Below are 15,730 nucleotides of genomic sequence, written 5' to 3'. Positions count from 1 at the left end.
TTTGAACTGGTTCAATGGCTCGAATGACGTGGTGACCACCATTTTGTCTGCTGTGTTTACAGGTTTTCTCCCTTGCTTATTGGTGTTCTGCCACTGCCTTCCAATTGGCTAGTGATCTACTTTCTCCTACTGTAGTTGGCTTGTAATAATTCAAATCAGAGCATTGTCAGGGCAATTCTGCCCCCACTGGGGCGGGGGCGGGGGAGGAAGCAAAAAGGAGGGAGTTTCAAAGTATATTTAAAGCCAGGCAGTCCCTGTCTGGCTTTGCACTGCCTCTGGATTCTGGTGGAGTAGAGCTGCCTTACCGCCTTACTCTGCGGCGGTTGCTTTGCTTTGGTTGGGCTCCTGCCCTGCCCTGCTGGGCCTGCTCTGCTGATCCCCTGCTCTTCTGGACCCCTGCTCTGCTGGATTTTCTTGCTGCTGGACTCCCACTCTGCTATTGAGTGTCATTGTGTGCTGCTTGGCCTGACTGATTGACCTTCCTCTTGCTCAGACTCCAGAAGAAGACATCTGATTGGTAACCCCCCACCACCACCACCACCACAGTGTGATCCCATTGGTTTTAGGTTAGAATACTTTCTTTTAAATAGGGCCTAGTTTGGGGGAAGGGATGTTCTCCAGGAGGGTGCAGAGCAGAGCTAGGAGCATGGTTGCAGGAAGAGGGAGGGGCGATGCTGGTGGTGGGGGGGAGATGATGGTGATAGGGGCCTACTGTCCAAGTTGCCACTGTCCCCCTAGAGGCCAGTGCCTCACCTATCTGGTACTGCCTGCTCCTGCAGTGCAGCTGAGGTAAAAGTGGGTGGGTGGGTAGGTGGGGGCTCCCCTGTCAGGTAAGAAGCTCTTCCCTTGGTGGGAGTGGAGGAGGGGGTCTCATCAGAGGTCTTCCCCTTACCAGTGTGGCCCCCGCTAAGTCTGAGACTGAGGAGGAGCAGGAGGAAGTCAACCTTCTCAGCCCCGGAAGGAGGGCGGTGGTGGCAGCCCAAAGCAGGAACCAGCTGGTCCAGTAGCACCGCCACCATCAAAACAGTCCAGAACTGACAGCAGCAAGGTGTGGGACCACTTTGAATGCTGCCAAGGTGAGCCTACACATGCTATCTGCACCCACTGCAGGGCACAGGTCAGGAGGGGCAAGGACTCCAAGCATCTTGGGACAGTGTCAATGTGGAGCCGCCTCAAATGGCATCATCTGTTCATCCTTGCTCCTGCTAGCAGTGCTAGGCCACCTGGTGTGCCCTCAACTAACAGCAGCAAGGCACATGCTCCTGCTCCTGCTCCTGCTCTCAAGCAGTGGATGTTGCCAGTGATGCAGTGGATGCAGTCGGTAGGCAAACAGTCTGGTTGCTCCGAGTCATGCCTCATTATTTGGGCCATTGGATATATTATGGCTCTGGATGACCAGCCATTCCAGATGGTGGAGAATGATGGATTCCCGGCTGCTCCAGCTGCTTGCCCCCGAGTAACAGATCCCCTCATGCACCACCTTCAGTAGGAGAGTGGTGCCCTCCCTGTACTGGTCATGCAGGGAGGTTGTATTGGGGCTGCTGGAGTCAGCAGGGCCCAACACCAGTCTGTTCTTCACTATAGATCTGTGGACAAGCTGTAGTGGGATACAGGCTGCTTTCCTGTCCCTCACTGTGCACTTCTGGAGGCAGGAGAGAGAGGGGACATCTGCTGCTGCTGGCATAACCAGACTTTTCCATGCAGTCAAGCCCAGCTGGGTTATGTTGCATGTGAAGCAGGTTTTTGCCCCCAGATTTAAATCCCATATAGAATTTGGGCTATAACCTTCCCAACAGAGACCTTTAGAGCTGGGGCCAATAATCTGCCTCCAGTAGAATAACAGAACTTCAAAATAGCTGTAGTCAACTTTAGAGCTGTCAATCTTATATTTTGTAATTGTGTTTTCTATGTGCCTCCCTCATCTAAATAGATACCCAGATATTAGAAAGAAGATGTTTGTTCTATTTCATGTACACCTATATTACATTTCTATCTAACTGGACGTTTACGGAATACCATCACCTTTGTTTTAGAATAGTTAACTTTTGAGAAATTCATTTTGACAGTATTCATCAAATTCGTTTAGCATTCTCTTCAGACCAACCTTAGTCAGAGATAACAAGAACATATCTTTAGCTTACATTAAAACAGCAATCTTTCTACCCTGCACAGATGGAAGGGGAAATTCCAAACAGGTCAGTCTGGTAACAAGATTGTTTATATAGAAATTAAATAAAAATGGGGCAAGCAAACAGCCTTGTTTAACTCCTTGAGCTGTCTGCATTTCATCTGAAAGTGCCCCCTCATGACAAACTCTGACTCTTATTTTAGTATCAGTACAGTATATAGTCCCCATATCAACAGGAGTAATCTCTTGTCTATATTAGTTTGGGCAAGTTTGTCCGAAAGATTATTCCTATCTATCACATTGAAGGCTGAGGATAAATCTATAAAAGCTGCATATAATTTTTGGGAGGTCCATTTGTATACTTCTGTATCACATGATGCAACACAAAAACCTGGTCCATTGTGCTGTATCCTTGTCTAAACCCAGTTTGTTCTTGATGAAGAATGGAATTTTCCTCTTCCCACTCACTAACTTCTGGAGCAGAAAACAACTATAGATTTTAGAGCAGACATCCAATAAATTGATAGGCTGATAGTTAGAAGGGTCTGACCTACCCCGTTTCTTATATATTGGAAAAAATTATGGCAGTTTCCAGCCCCCTGGAATTATACCATTCTCTTTAATGTACATAAATAGTGTGGCCAACAGGGGCACCCACCAATCAGAATTGGTCTTAAAAAGTTCAGGGGGCAATCACAAGTTTCTTGTTCTCAGAAGCCCCTGGGTGGCGTCAGCATGTAAATGGTGGCTGTGCATGTGCGGATGCCATCTTGAGTGGTCAGCATAGTCATAAAACAAAGTATTGAACCTTTCCTTAATTTTCTTTCAGATTCTTTCAGAACAAGAACTGTGACGGCAGGGGAGAGATAGTTATATTATTATCCTATAGGTCACCACTCCTAACAAACTAAAGAGTTATATCCCTTAACTAGGTTCCCTCATAGCCATGCTAAACTACTGCAGTTTGCTATAGGAATTGAGCAGAATAAGTACTAAAAGGGGGGGGGGATTAAAATCAAGCCTCCAATGCTCCAAGTGCCCCCATTTGCATCACCACGTGCACACTTAGCGACACACTTGGCATGATGCCGAGGCGCAAGCCAAGGCATGCCTCAGCAACTGCAGAATTGGTATGCCTTGGCCTGAGGAGGCAAGGGAACAAGAAAAGGCTCCAATAGGATCCAGCTCGTCACAAAACACTCCCCAGTCCTTGAACAAACACTCCTCCCACACCCCTAGCTCACTCCCTAGCATCTCCAGGTAGAACAGGAAGTGACTCCTGCCTGAAACTCCGGAGAGCTGCTGCCAATCAGAGTAGACAGTAATGAGCTACATGGACCAATGGTCTGATATGGCAGCTTTCTCTGTTCCCTATGTCCCTAATATCACCTCACTAGGCAAGACAGGACCTTGGATAAGAAACTTGTTAGACATGGATGTTAAGCATACTAGAAGAGCCAAAGGTCCATCAAGCCCAGCACCTGGCTTCCCACAGTGGCCAGTCAGATGCCTATGGGAAGCTCTCAAGCAGGACTTCAAGCAGTGGTAGCTCTTCAATGAGGCAGGGTGAAGTGGTTGCCTCAGGTACAGATGTTAGGTGAAATACAGGGAATAACAAGCACCAACCCTTCTTCAGGCTATCGTTAGCTTCTGCAGGGCTCAGAATGAGAAAAGTTAGGAATACAGGAACAAAGGAAGCTGCCATGTACTGAGTCAGACCATTGGTGCATCTAGCTCAGTATTGTCGTCACAGACTGGCAGCAACCTCTCCAAGGCTGCAGGCAGGAATTTCTCTCAGCCCTATCTTGGAGATGCTGCCAGGGAGGAAACTTGGATCCTCTGCTTTTCCCAGAGCGGCTCCATCCCCTAAGGGGAATATCTTACAGTGCTCACACATCAAGTCTCCCATTCATATGCAATGAGGGCGGACCCTGCTTAGCTAAGGGGACAAGTCATGCTTGCTACCACAAGACCAGCTCTCAATATTTTTTTCAAGTGCTGGAAGAACTAAAAGAATCTCCGTTGCTCTGGTGCAATGTGCCCCCTGTAGGCAAGGGCTATGGGCAACTGCCCTGCTAGGCCCTCCTTCAGATACTCGTACCCCCATCATGGGCATTACCCTATGGGCCTTCTTGCTGCCCCCACCCTTCCTTATCACATTAGGGCATGCTGTTCATTTTCTCTTCCTCTCCCCACAGTAGAGTCCTGAGTCACATCACAGCACCCTTTGGCTTTCTCAAGGCAAATGGACCATTCCAGTCCACTTCATGGTTTGAGCCCATCTGTTCATGACAGGTTTAACATCCCATGCCATTTTGCTTTCTTCTGATGATGATTGAGATATGCAGTCCTTAATGCATTCAAATAATCAACCAAGCTGGCATATAAAAGATTTGTTGAAACCCTGTTGAAAAAGCAACTGATTCATCCATAATTATTTAACACAAAGAAAAGCTTGTAGCATTGATTGAGAAACTGATTGAGACAAGTTCCCCTACCTTAGCGATGGATTCATGCAGGCTAAAAGAGGAATCCAGCTCCTCTGATATTGTTGAATGTTCAGAAAACAGGGCTTCAGAGAGAAAACTTGCACTCTGTATGGCAGAGAGAGAGAGAGAGAGAGAGGGAGAGAGAGAGATGAACCTTTAAGAGTTCTTATTGATTTCCTTCTTCAAATGCTTTATTGGATTCTGTCTAAAGGTTCAAACGACCTCAAATTGTTTTAAAGTTTGTGCTGATGATTAGACTTCATTTTAGTGATCTAGTCTCCTCATTCCAAAACTCTGGAACAGAAACAAAGAGCTACAATTCTGTTTTAAAGAGCCTTTTTTTTCTGTAACAACGGCTGTCTCAGTAAATATACTTCCCCATTCAGTTTATTATTTGGCTAAGGGGAAGAAAAATCCATATTGATTTTATTTTAACATAGCTAACCATTTCAATACTCAACTAATGTACTTTCCAAAAATTGTATATGTATAAATAACATGTATATGCAACAATTATATGTAATATGTGTATGCATATATGACAATCAGAGCTCTAAAACATGGAATTGTATTTCAGGATACAAAAGTAATTACAATTTTTTTCCACAACAGAAGAAGCTTAAGAAATGGATGAAGGGTTAATACTGAGCTTCTTATTACTTAGTACTAATAAACAGAGAACATTGTCTTTCAGTTTTTTACTAGTTAATATTTTAAGTTTCTAAATAGTACATTGTAATGCAAGCAAGGGATTGTTCAAATAATCTTGTTTTCGAACAACTGCACATTCCTGCACATCCCCTTGAGGACAAACATTACAAAAGAGGAAATCAAAAACATGGACCCACAAAAAAAATGCTGCATTATATCCCAGGTGTGCATTTGTTACCTGAACCTGTGATTGAGCATGGTGAACAAACAAGTTACCCACAAAGACAGGAGTCCCTGCTGTGACTTGGGTTTTACTTCAGGAGCACTTTGGTCCTCATTTCATGAGTCTTTGTGTGTGTGTGTGTGTGTAAGAAACACTTGTGTTCAATTCCAACTCTTTTTCATCCTGTTATGACTGTCTTGTAGAAGTATCCTTCAAGCCAAGCCCAAGTTTCTTCAAGCCAAGAAACTTCCCTCCCTTTTTGCTCAAGCCTTCCTCTCCTTGCCACTGAGTTCCATTAGGTCTACCTGCCTGGTAGTCTGTTAAGTGCCCTCTGAAGCTGCAAACATTCCACTTCATTGAGTTACATTGGAGCAATGTTGTGGTGGGTTTTTTGCCCCCTTAGGTTTTCTCTGATTTCTCTGAAACTTATGTAACTGCAGGTTACCTCAAGTCTGCCGTTATCTCCCTCTCACCCACAGGTGCTCCAGTTATGCATCCATAAGGATCGTGGTGTAGTGGTTAGAGAGCTGGACTAGGACCGAGGAGACCCGAGTTCAAATTCCCATTCAGCCATAAAACTAGCTGGGTGACTCTGGGCCAGTCACTTCTCTCTCAGCCTAACCTACTACACAGGGTTGTTGTGAAAGAGAAACTCAAGTATGCCGTACACCGCTCTGGGCTCCTTGGAGGAAGAGTGGGATATAAATGTAATAATAATAATAATAATAACAACAACAACAATAAGTGTGCTGCATTAATAATGAACAGAGGAAAAATAAGAAAAACAGAAGGAATAGAACTGCCCAATGGAAGCAACATCAAGAACCTGGAAGAGAAAGAACATTACAAATACTTGGGCATTTTCCAGACTTGGTGGGAGTGGAGGAGGAGGTCTCGTCAGACAGGTATTACTGACTGGTTTGTTTTATCCAGACATCGAGTTCTTCCCAAGGACCTGAGATGCCTTAATTTTATTATCAGTGTTGTTGCTGTTGTTATAGATATCGTCGCAGAATATAGGCTGCTCCCAGTAAAGATGCCTTTTGTAATTGGCTAATGGTGATTTTGGTGGCCCCTATGGTGTTGAGGTGCTCTTCAAGTTGTTTTGGAATTGCACCTAGGGCGCCAATTACCATTGGGATTATTTTGGTCTTTTTCTGCCACAGCCTTTCAATTTCAATTTGTAGATCTTTGTATTTTGTGATTTTTTCTATTTCTTTTTCTTCTATTCTACTATCTCCTGGTATTGCTATGTCGATTATTTTAACTTGTTTTTCTTTCTTCTCGACTACAGTGATATCTGGTGTATTGTGTGGCAGAGGTTTGTCTGTTTGTAGTTGGAAGTCCCATAATATTTTCGCATCTTCATTTTCTTCAACTTTTTCAATTTTATGCTCCGACCAATTTTTGGCTACAGGTAGCTTGTATTTTTTGCAGATGTTCCAGTGTATCATCCCTGCTACCTTGTCATGCCTTTGTTTGTAGTCAGTCTGTGCGATCTTTTGACAACAGCTGATTAGGTGGTCCACTGTTTCATCTGCTTCTTTACAAAGGCGGCTCTTGCTGTTTGTTGTGGATTTTTCGACTTTGGCTCTTATTGCATTTGTTCTTAGTGCCTGTTCTTGTGCAGCCAATATTAGACCCTCTGTTTCTTTCTTCAAGTCACCATTTTTAAGCCATTGCCAGGTCTTGGTGATGCCTGATTTTCCACTTATATTGTGCATATATTGACCATGCAGTGGCTTATTTTTCCATTTTTCTGCTCAGTTCTTGACTTGTTCTTTCTTGTAGGCCTGCTTTGTTTCATTGGTGTTGAATGGTTTTGCATTATTGACCATTTTAAGTGCATCTTCTTCACTGTCCCTTATATATTCTTCAAGGCCTCTTTTCTCCTCCTCTACTGTTTGATGGACTTGCAGCATTCCTCTTCCACCTGAGCTGCGAGGGAGGTATAGCCTATCTACATCACTGCGGGGGTGCAGAGCATGATTGATGGTCATGATTTTCCTGGTCTTACAATCTAGCGTCTCTAGCTCTGCCTGGGTCCAGTCTATTATTCCTGCAGTGTATCTGATAACAGGTATAGCCCAGGTGCTTATGGCTTGTATGGTGTTCCTGCCATTGAGTTTGGACTTGAGGATTTTTCTAACTCTCCTGATGTATTCACTTCCAATTTTTCTTTTAACTTCAGTGTGTGCAGTGTTATCAGCCTGGAGAATGCCAAAGTATTTGTAATGTTCTTTCTCTTCCAGGTTCTTGATGTTGCTTCCACTGGTCAGTTCTATTCCTTCTGTTTTTCTTATTTTCCCTCTGTTCATTATTAATGCAGCACACTTGTCTAGTCCAAACTCCATTGCTATGTCGCTACTGAATATACGGACAGTGTTTAGCAGTGATTCAATTTCTGACTGGGACTTTCCATACAACTTCAGATCGTTTTCATCATAAAAGTCCCTCTTTTTTTTTTGCTAGCAAAGCCCTTTTCAGAACTTTTAGCATAGATGCTGTACTTGTGAGCAATGTCTAAAGTGGGGCCAGAAGTCCTGGCCCTGTCAGTCATCCCTGGCAGTGCACTGCTCATGCTCACAATGGCATTTGTCCGAAGAGGCAAACACCGTATCTACGATGGCACGTGCTTCCATGATCAGGCTTGGGTGCCTCAACCTCCCAATCATGGAAGCTCCCACCATCACGGGTATGGAATCCATCTTTTCAGACGAAGTCCACTCTTATTGTGAGCAGTGAACTGCTGGGGATGACTGATGGGGCCAGGGCTGGACTTCTGCCCCACTTTAGACTCACATACAGCATATTTATTAAAATATCTGAATAGGGCGTATAATGGCACAGGCCTCTTTAGCAGCATAAAGTGTTTCCACTGCCACATGTTTGTAGAAACTGAACTTCTAAGGATCATGCTTTCCCCCTAAGATGCTTTCAGTGTACATGTATTGCATAATGGTAGAGTGTGACTGTGAGAAAAGTGTATCACTAGGAACACTTATGGTGGGGCTGTAATTGGCTGGGTAAGAGGAAACACAGCTTTGCCACTTGAGCAGTGCAATCCCATGCACGTTTATTTAGAAGCAAATCCCACTCTGCTCAATGGGGCTTACTCCTGAGTAAATGTACATGAGACTACCATCATCTTCTCCATAGAAGATGTTTTTAGAAGCCTCTTTGGACGGTATTTTAGAAGTCTCATTTTTTACTGCACACACAGGTCTGCAAAGATAAAGATAAACAAACAAAAGAGTCCTGGATTGGTATCCAGGTACCCTTTAATTAGGGTGCCTCTAAAATATGTGTCATCTTTTCTCCTAAGGAGCTGTGGCTGGAAAAACCTGTTGAATATCTGCCAGTGCTGAAGAATGAACCTCTCTTGCCAATTAACAAGTGGGAAAGGATTCTGCACATGCTCAGATATTCACATGCACCCTGTCCTTTACTAGCACCATGCATTCCATTTGCACACTGACCCAGGCCCCATTCTTTCTCCCTATATATTTTAAAGTTCCTCTGGCAATGTTTACAGTAATAAACATCTACTTGGGAAACATACTTCTAGTCAACTTTCAAACACTAAATTCTTTGTATTCACATTCACTAGAATCCTGACTTTTGGAATGGTTACTGTAAAAACTGTGATGAATCCATTCCTCATCTGCCAAAAAGTTATTTCCTTTCAGAGACTATATTACTGTGAAGTGTTGAAACTAAAACGTTTGGTTTAAAAGTAATGTCAACGTTGTTAAACGTGAGATTTAACAGGATTGATTTGCTGTGCCTGGCATTTTGCAATTTTCCTGCTTGCTTCTGTCTGCTCGGACTCTCTTTGGTGGGCGGGGGGGGGGGGGGCGGTGTTGGATGTTTAAGCTTCAGTAGCTGCAAGAGAAGGACATGGGGGGGGGGAAATAAAAAGCTCATGGCTCACTTTCCTTCTTTCCAAACAGCTGAGCTTGGCTGCTTCACTTAAACACATTTCAACATCTGTGACATTTCAAGAGGAATTTCTATTTGGCAAAGGTTTTCAAACAATTTTGATCCCTGCTAATTCTCATCTTCAGTGCCAAAGAATTCCCCAAACAATCTATATGCATAAAAGACTGTGGCAAACTGTCAGAGGTTAGCTAGCAGCAGCCATCCAGTCAAAGTCAGGAGTGGCACTAGGAGTCAGTACTGAGGGTGTCAAGCTAGGAAGTCAAATCAGGAGTTCAAGCCAGGGATCAGAGCTGGGAAGCCAAATTAGGGGAACAAACCAAGCGTCAGGACAAAGAGACTACAACTGTCCAGGCAAAATTCTATTGTCCTGGCCCATCCCACAGATAAGAATCCACAAGGCTGAAAAGACAAGGCATGTCCGCAGCATCATGGATAGCTCCAAGGAAGATGTTACTCTAAAAAGCATCGAAAAATGTTCTATACTGAAAATGCCTCTATGTTCAAGCCAACCCTCCTAAATTTTGCCACCCAGCTCGAAGAGCAGAAGCCTTGAAGGGCAATCCTTCTAATCTGAAGTCTGGCACTTCCCTTCCATTCTATCAAGTCTTGCCTAGTCTGTCGTCATCAAGAGTACAAGGTTTTTGGTGTGAGACTGACCAGCTCTGCAGCATGCTGGGACTCCGATATTGCTCTTTGTGGGGTGGGGGCGCTTCTGTTCTGGGATTTCCTCGCTTCTGAAACAGTGTCAGAGTCCAGTATCAGGTCTAGTGTTTATCCTGCCTCTTTAGGACAAGACTCAATGGCCAACATATAGACTAACACTTTGCTTTTGTGATCATGTAGCACTAGCCTGGTGCACTAAGCCAGGAGCTTGCATTCCATACTAGTGTTGCATTAGTGCAAACATGTTTGTGTTTGTGCAACACGGTGGCATGCTTCCCACTGGGAAACCTTTTCCTCAAATGTTTTCCAGGGAACATTTTGCACAAAAGGGCAACTTTGAACATTCCTCTGACTTTATGAAGCTCTGTGACTTTCTTGCACTAGCAAAACTTTTTTCGTTGCACAAGTGCAGCATTAGTCTGGATGTTGGCCAACGACACTACATAGAGGAGGGTTATTATGACATCAACCTAAACAGGAAGTTTTTATAGCCCTTCCTATTGAAGACAGCCAATTGATCAGCAACATAATACACACAAGGAAGTACAGGTGAAACTTGGAAAATTAGAATATCGTGCAAAAGTCCATTAATTTCAGTAATGCAAATTAAAAGGTGAAACTGATATATGAGACAGACGCATTACATGCAAAGGGAGATAAGTCAAGCCTTAATTTGTTATAATTGTGATGATCATGGCATACAGCTCATGAAAACCCCAAATCCACAATCCCAGAAAATTAGAATATTACATGGAACCAAGAAGACAAGGATTGAAGAATAGAACAATATTGGACCTCTGAAAAGTATAAGCATGCATATGTATTCAGTACTTGGTTTGGGCCCCTTTTGCAGCAATTACTGCCTCAATGCGGCGTGGCATGGATGCTATCAGACTGTGGCACTGATGAGGTATTATGGAAGACCAGGATGCTTCATTAGCGGCCTTCAGCAATTCTGCATTGTCTCATGTCTCTCATCCTTCTCTCGGCAATGCCCCATAGATTCTCTATGGGGTCAGGTCAGGCGAGTTTGCTGGCCAATCAAGCACAGTACACCGTATACTTTTCAGAGGTCCGATATTGTTCTATTCTACAATCCTTGTCTTCTTGGTTCCATGTAATATTCTAATTTTCTGGGATTGTGGATTTGGGGTTTTCATGAGCTGTACGCCATGATCATCACAATTATAACAAATTAAGGCTTGACTTATCTCGCTTTGCATGTAATGCGTCTGTCTCATATATCAGTTTCACCTTTTAATTTGCATTACTGAAATTAATGGACTTTTGCACGATATTCTAATATTCCGAGTTTCACCTGTACACCAATGTGGGTGTTTCTCCACTAGGAGGTCCTTAGGGCAAAAGAGGCTGCACTTGTTATTAATTCCAATAGAAAAATCTGCCAAAATTAGAGCTTTGGGAACTAACCTTAAAACAAAACAAATTTATACCTCAACTGTGACAGGGTGGTTTTCTGTGACTTGGGCAGGATTTCAGTCTGCATGAAGGTTAATAACAGAGCTCCTGCCCTCCAAACACCACCCACCCAGTCCCATCTCCAATAGGTACACACTGGAAAAGGTGAGAAACCTCCCCCAATTAGTTAGTGCTGTTACTCAAAAATGATTTAGAGAGACAGTGCCCTTGTGTACATGCAAAGGGCCTTTCTGCTGAAGGAAAAAAAATCAGAAGAAAAATCAGAATTTAAGCACACATTATTTCCAAATAAATCACTAAGCCCTACGCAGAAGATGGGAGAGAGCAATTATCCAAGCCTTGTGTGGCACAGCAGGTAGAAAGCTAATCTAGAAGCCAGGGGGATGCATCCACAGCAGCGCCTTCACAAGAGCAAAAATGCAAGCCATTTCCCCACCCTTCTTCCTCCATGCATCCACTTGAGCCTGAAGGCTGAGGGACCCTCCACAACAAAGTAGGATGCAGTGCGGGTTGCTGCAGGGAGAGGGAAAAATCTAGCCAGAGTCACCTTCCGCATATGGTTGAGGCACATACTTGCATCTATGTGTTTGCTTGAAATGCACACAAATCTTTGAGCCCTTTCGGGGCTGAGTGAAGAGATGCTCTCAGATCTAGTTCAGCACTTTCTTTGCATCAGCAGATGCCTCTGGGCACGGATAAACAGGGCATGAAGCTAGTCAAATGTCCTCTCTAGTATCTGATTTCCAAAGGAATACAGGCTGACATTCTGACTAAATCACTCAACAGACATTCTATTGACATGAAGTGGTCCTAGATAGGGAAACTTCTGAGTAGTACTGTTGTGTAACTTAATCTGGATGTCAGTTGCTGCCCCTATATACAGAGATGCCATTTAGCTGACAGGAGCGATGCCCATGGTTAGTCCTATCCTCCATGAATTTAATACCAATAGCGGTGTGATGAGCATGGCCAGGAGAGTGGGCCTGCACAACTCATATCTCTGGGGTTACAATACTGAGAAAAACAGCATCACAAATGACATTCTGCATTTTGATACTGGAATGCAAAAATGAACCAGACATGTACACACGCTTGATCTTTTTGTTGTAATTTTTCAGAAACTCCAAGAACCAGAAAGACAAAAGTATGGACTCTGATTCTGAGGTCTCCAAGAAGATTGCATTAAAGCATGAGGAAACACAAAAGATCTGAACACTGCATAATTAACCATTATCCGAAGAATTAATGAGGTAATATATTCCTTGCCATTATTCTTCCTTCCTTGAGAGCTCAATATTTCTTTCTTCTTTCTCTTTTTGCTTGCAGTATCTCAGGGAAGAGAACCAATCAGGTCATTCATTATTTGGATTATAATGCATAACTGCGGAGTGATTGGTAGTAATTATTTATCTTTATTTTAAATGTTTATGCAGGGCTTGGTGGACTGAAAAGATCAATACACAGAGAGGGAATTAGGAAGAAACAGGAGTCAAACATACTGCTGAGTAAATAACATCCATAACCAACAAATAATAGATCATAACCAACAAATCACACGAATGCATGAACATGTTTAAAAAGTACAAAGTACAATGGTTGACATATCTGTTAGATCAATGGTATCACTTTCCTGATATTGTTAAACTTTGCTTTTTGTTGAGTGAAGATGACCCATTTTATTACAATGTGTATGGCAAATTTTGCCCTCCCTGGCAGGAAAATTGCAGAAGGAATTATAAACAAACTTGGTGTTTGATGTGATTAATCGCATTTTTTGATATGACAAATTCCAATTTCCTTCTGTTATTAGGCCCATTCACACATTATATTTATTCAACATGCATACAATGAGAGTACAGTGTACACAGGTACAGATCCGTACACAGGTACAGTAATTCACATGTTATAAAGCATGCAGGTACAGCAGTACACTTCCTATCTGCACCCTGCATTCGAAGGGCCTGTATCCAGGTCTATTTTAAAATGAACACAGTACAATCATTCACACAAGCACATGTACAATCTAGGGATATGCAAACAGGTTCGAATTCGAATCAATTTAAATTCGAACCAGTTCGGTTCAAAGGCTCGGACTCAGACAAAACAAGGCATTGATATGGTAATGCCAGTCCGAGTTAGAACCAAACAGAGCCTGGTTCTAGTCAAACTGATTCAAAGAGGCTCAAGCCTCCATTTTAGGATCTGGTGGCCATTTTGTGACACTTGTGTCACGTAATTTGCCAAGCTCCTGCTTCCCCGATTGGCCAGATGTGTCTGACTCTCTGGCAGACTTTGCAGTGCTGCTAGTCCTGGAGAACCGGCACCCTATTGGCCCGGGGGAGGGCATGGATGGGGGCTCCAAAAGGAGGGAGATTTGGCTTGTACTTAAGGGCAGCCCCTTGCCTTGCAAAATCACTCTGCTTGAGGTTAGATAGACAGCAGCCGGCTGCTGCTTTTTTGGCTGTGGATGTGCTGCCTCTGTCTCTGATGGTCTCGTCTTTCTGCTGCTGTGCTGGTGAGGTCTGTCCTGCCTGTGCCCTGCTGCCTTTTTTTTTTTTTGCTCCCCCCCCCAAACTCCCCTCCTTTTAAACGTAAAATTCCCTGGCTGTGTATGGCTGCTGTGTGCTGTCCCTTAACTTTCGAGGGGGGGGGGGAATTCTGCAGTAAGTGAGTGTCACCTCCTGCTCTAGCCCAGCTAGCCACTGCTGGGGTGGGGGGGCATAGGCCTTTGGCCTGAGGCCCCTCTGTCATATTTTTGATCCCCCACCCCCTTTTTGCTGACTTACTGACCACCTTTTTTTCTGGGCTGGGTTGACTCTGTCCCCTCCCCAGTAGCCTCAGTCAGCAGCCCCCCCCCTTTATTCCATTTCTGCATTGGGGGGTATTCCCCCCCAGTTTCTATTCTTGGAGCAGGTACTTTTCTTTTAACTTACCCTATTAATTTTTCAAGCACACTGCCTGCAGGCTTAGAGCCCCCCCACTTTCCCCCTCACCTTATTTAAGTGGAGGTTTCCCCCAGCATTTTATTTTATGCAGTGTTTCTTTAAATTTGTTTGTTTGGGTGAGTGGGTAGCCTGAAGGTTGCCCATCTCCCCCCACCTCGGGACAGAAGACTTCAAGTCTACGAGGGGGTAAGTGATTGTATTTTGTATTTTGTTGCTCCCTTTGCCATTGTTGCTGTTGTGCCGTCCACTCGATATTGACTCCCGGAGACCACAGAGCCATGTGGTTTTCTTTGGTAGAATACAAGGGGGTTACCATCTCCCATGCAGTACGAGATGATGGGGGGGTGGGGGCCTCTCCTGCCAGGGAAACTGCTTCCGTGGCGGGGGTGGAGGGCAGGGGCTCGATGGCTGGGAGTGCAACTAGACTGTCCCTCTCCCTTGTGCCCCCCCAATGCTCAGCTCACCAATAAGTGGGGCCCGCACTGATGGTGCCACGTCGTGGCGGAGTCCAGTTCTGGGTCCTCCAGGGCCAAGTCTGACTCTGAGGATGAAGGGTCTGCTGTTGAGACTGAGACATCCCCTCAGCCAAAGCTGGGCACTTCTTCTCGCATGCAGGGTGGAAGGGGGATGGGGCAACCAGTGGCCCCAGTAGCTCTGCCGTAACTAAAGTAGCCCAAGGCGGCATCCAGAGCATCAGGGGCCACCCAGAGCAGTGATGTTTGGCAGCATTTTGAAGCCCCTCAAAATGCCCCAACCACTGCTTGCTGTGTTCACTGCAGGGCACAGGTCAGTTGTGGGAAGGATACCAAGCTTCTGAGGATGACCTCCATATGGCAACATATGGGGCGGCGTCTCCCAGATCTCCTTGCCTCCGCTGACAGAGCTAATGAGCCTAGCACTGACAAGGACTGTGTACCAGCTTCCTTGAAGTGAGGCACACTGCCAGTCAAGCAGTGGACACAGGCATTGGGCAAGAAGTGTCCTGGTCATGTGGACCCACATCCCCACACCCACCTCATAGGGGAGATAATGGCCACTGATGACCAACCTTTCCAGGTGGTTGAGAACACCTGCTTCTGCCAGATTATTAAGAAGCTCGCGCCCGGCTACACAATCCCCTCAAGAACCACCTTCAGCTGAACGATATGCAAGGTGAATGGAGCTTGTGCCAGCGATGCTGCATACAGCATTGCCTGGCACCAGTGTGTATTTCACCACTGATCTGCGGAACAGTGAGTGGAATGCACGC

At 44.7% G+C, this 15,730-nt stretch overlaps 1 protein-coding gene across 11 annotated transcripts in view; it reads right to left on the bottom strand.

Moving 5' to 3' along the window:
• Positions 1–15,730, bottom strand: part of NAALADL2 (N-acetylated alpha-linked acidic dipeptidase like 2) — a 1,287,075-nt gene that overhangs the window by 180,296 nt on the left and 1,091,049 nt on the right. For all 11 annotated transcript variants that reach the window (XR_008319557.1, XM_053310111.1, XM_053310109.1 and 8 more), the window contains one exon: positions 4,627–4,722. Coding sequence is in view for 10 of the 11 variants with exons in the window: in XM_053310111.1 (XP_053166086.1) it covers positions 4,627–4,722 (96 nt within the window). In the remaining variant the exon portion in view is untranslated. The remainder of the gene's footprint in view (positions 1–4,626; positions 4,723–15,730) is intronic.

This window comes from Hemicordylus capensis, chromosome 3 (assembly GCF_027244095.1).
Source record: "Hemicordylus capensis ecotype Gifberg chromosome 3, rHemCap1.1.pri, whole genome shotgun sequence".
Classification (NCBI taxonomy): domain Eukaryota; kingdom Metazoa; phylum Chordata; class Lepidosauria; order Squamata; family Cordylidae; genus Hemicordylus; species Hemicordylus capensis.
The sequence above is the reverse complement of the archived record's forward strand: the minus strand, read 5'-3'. Positions and strand labels throughout refer to the sequence as shown.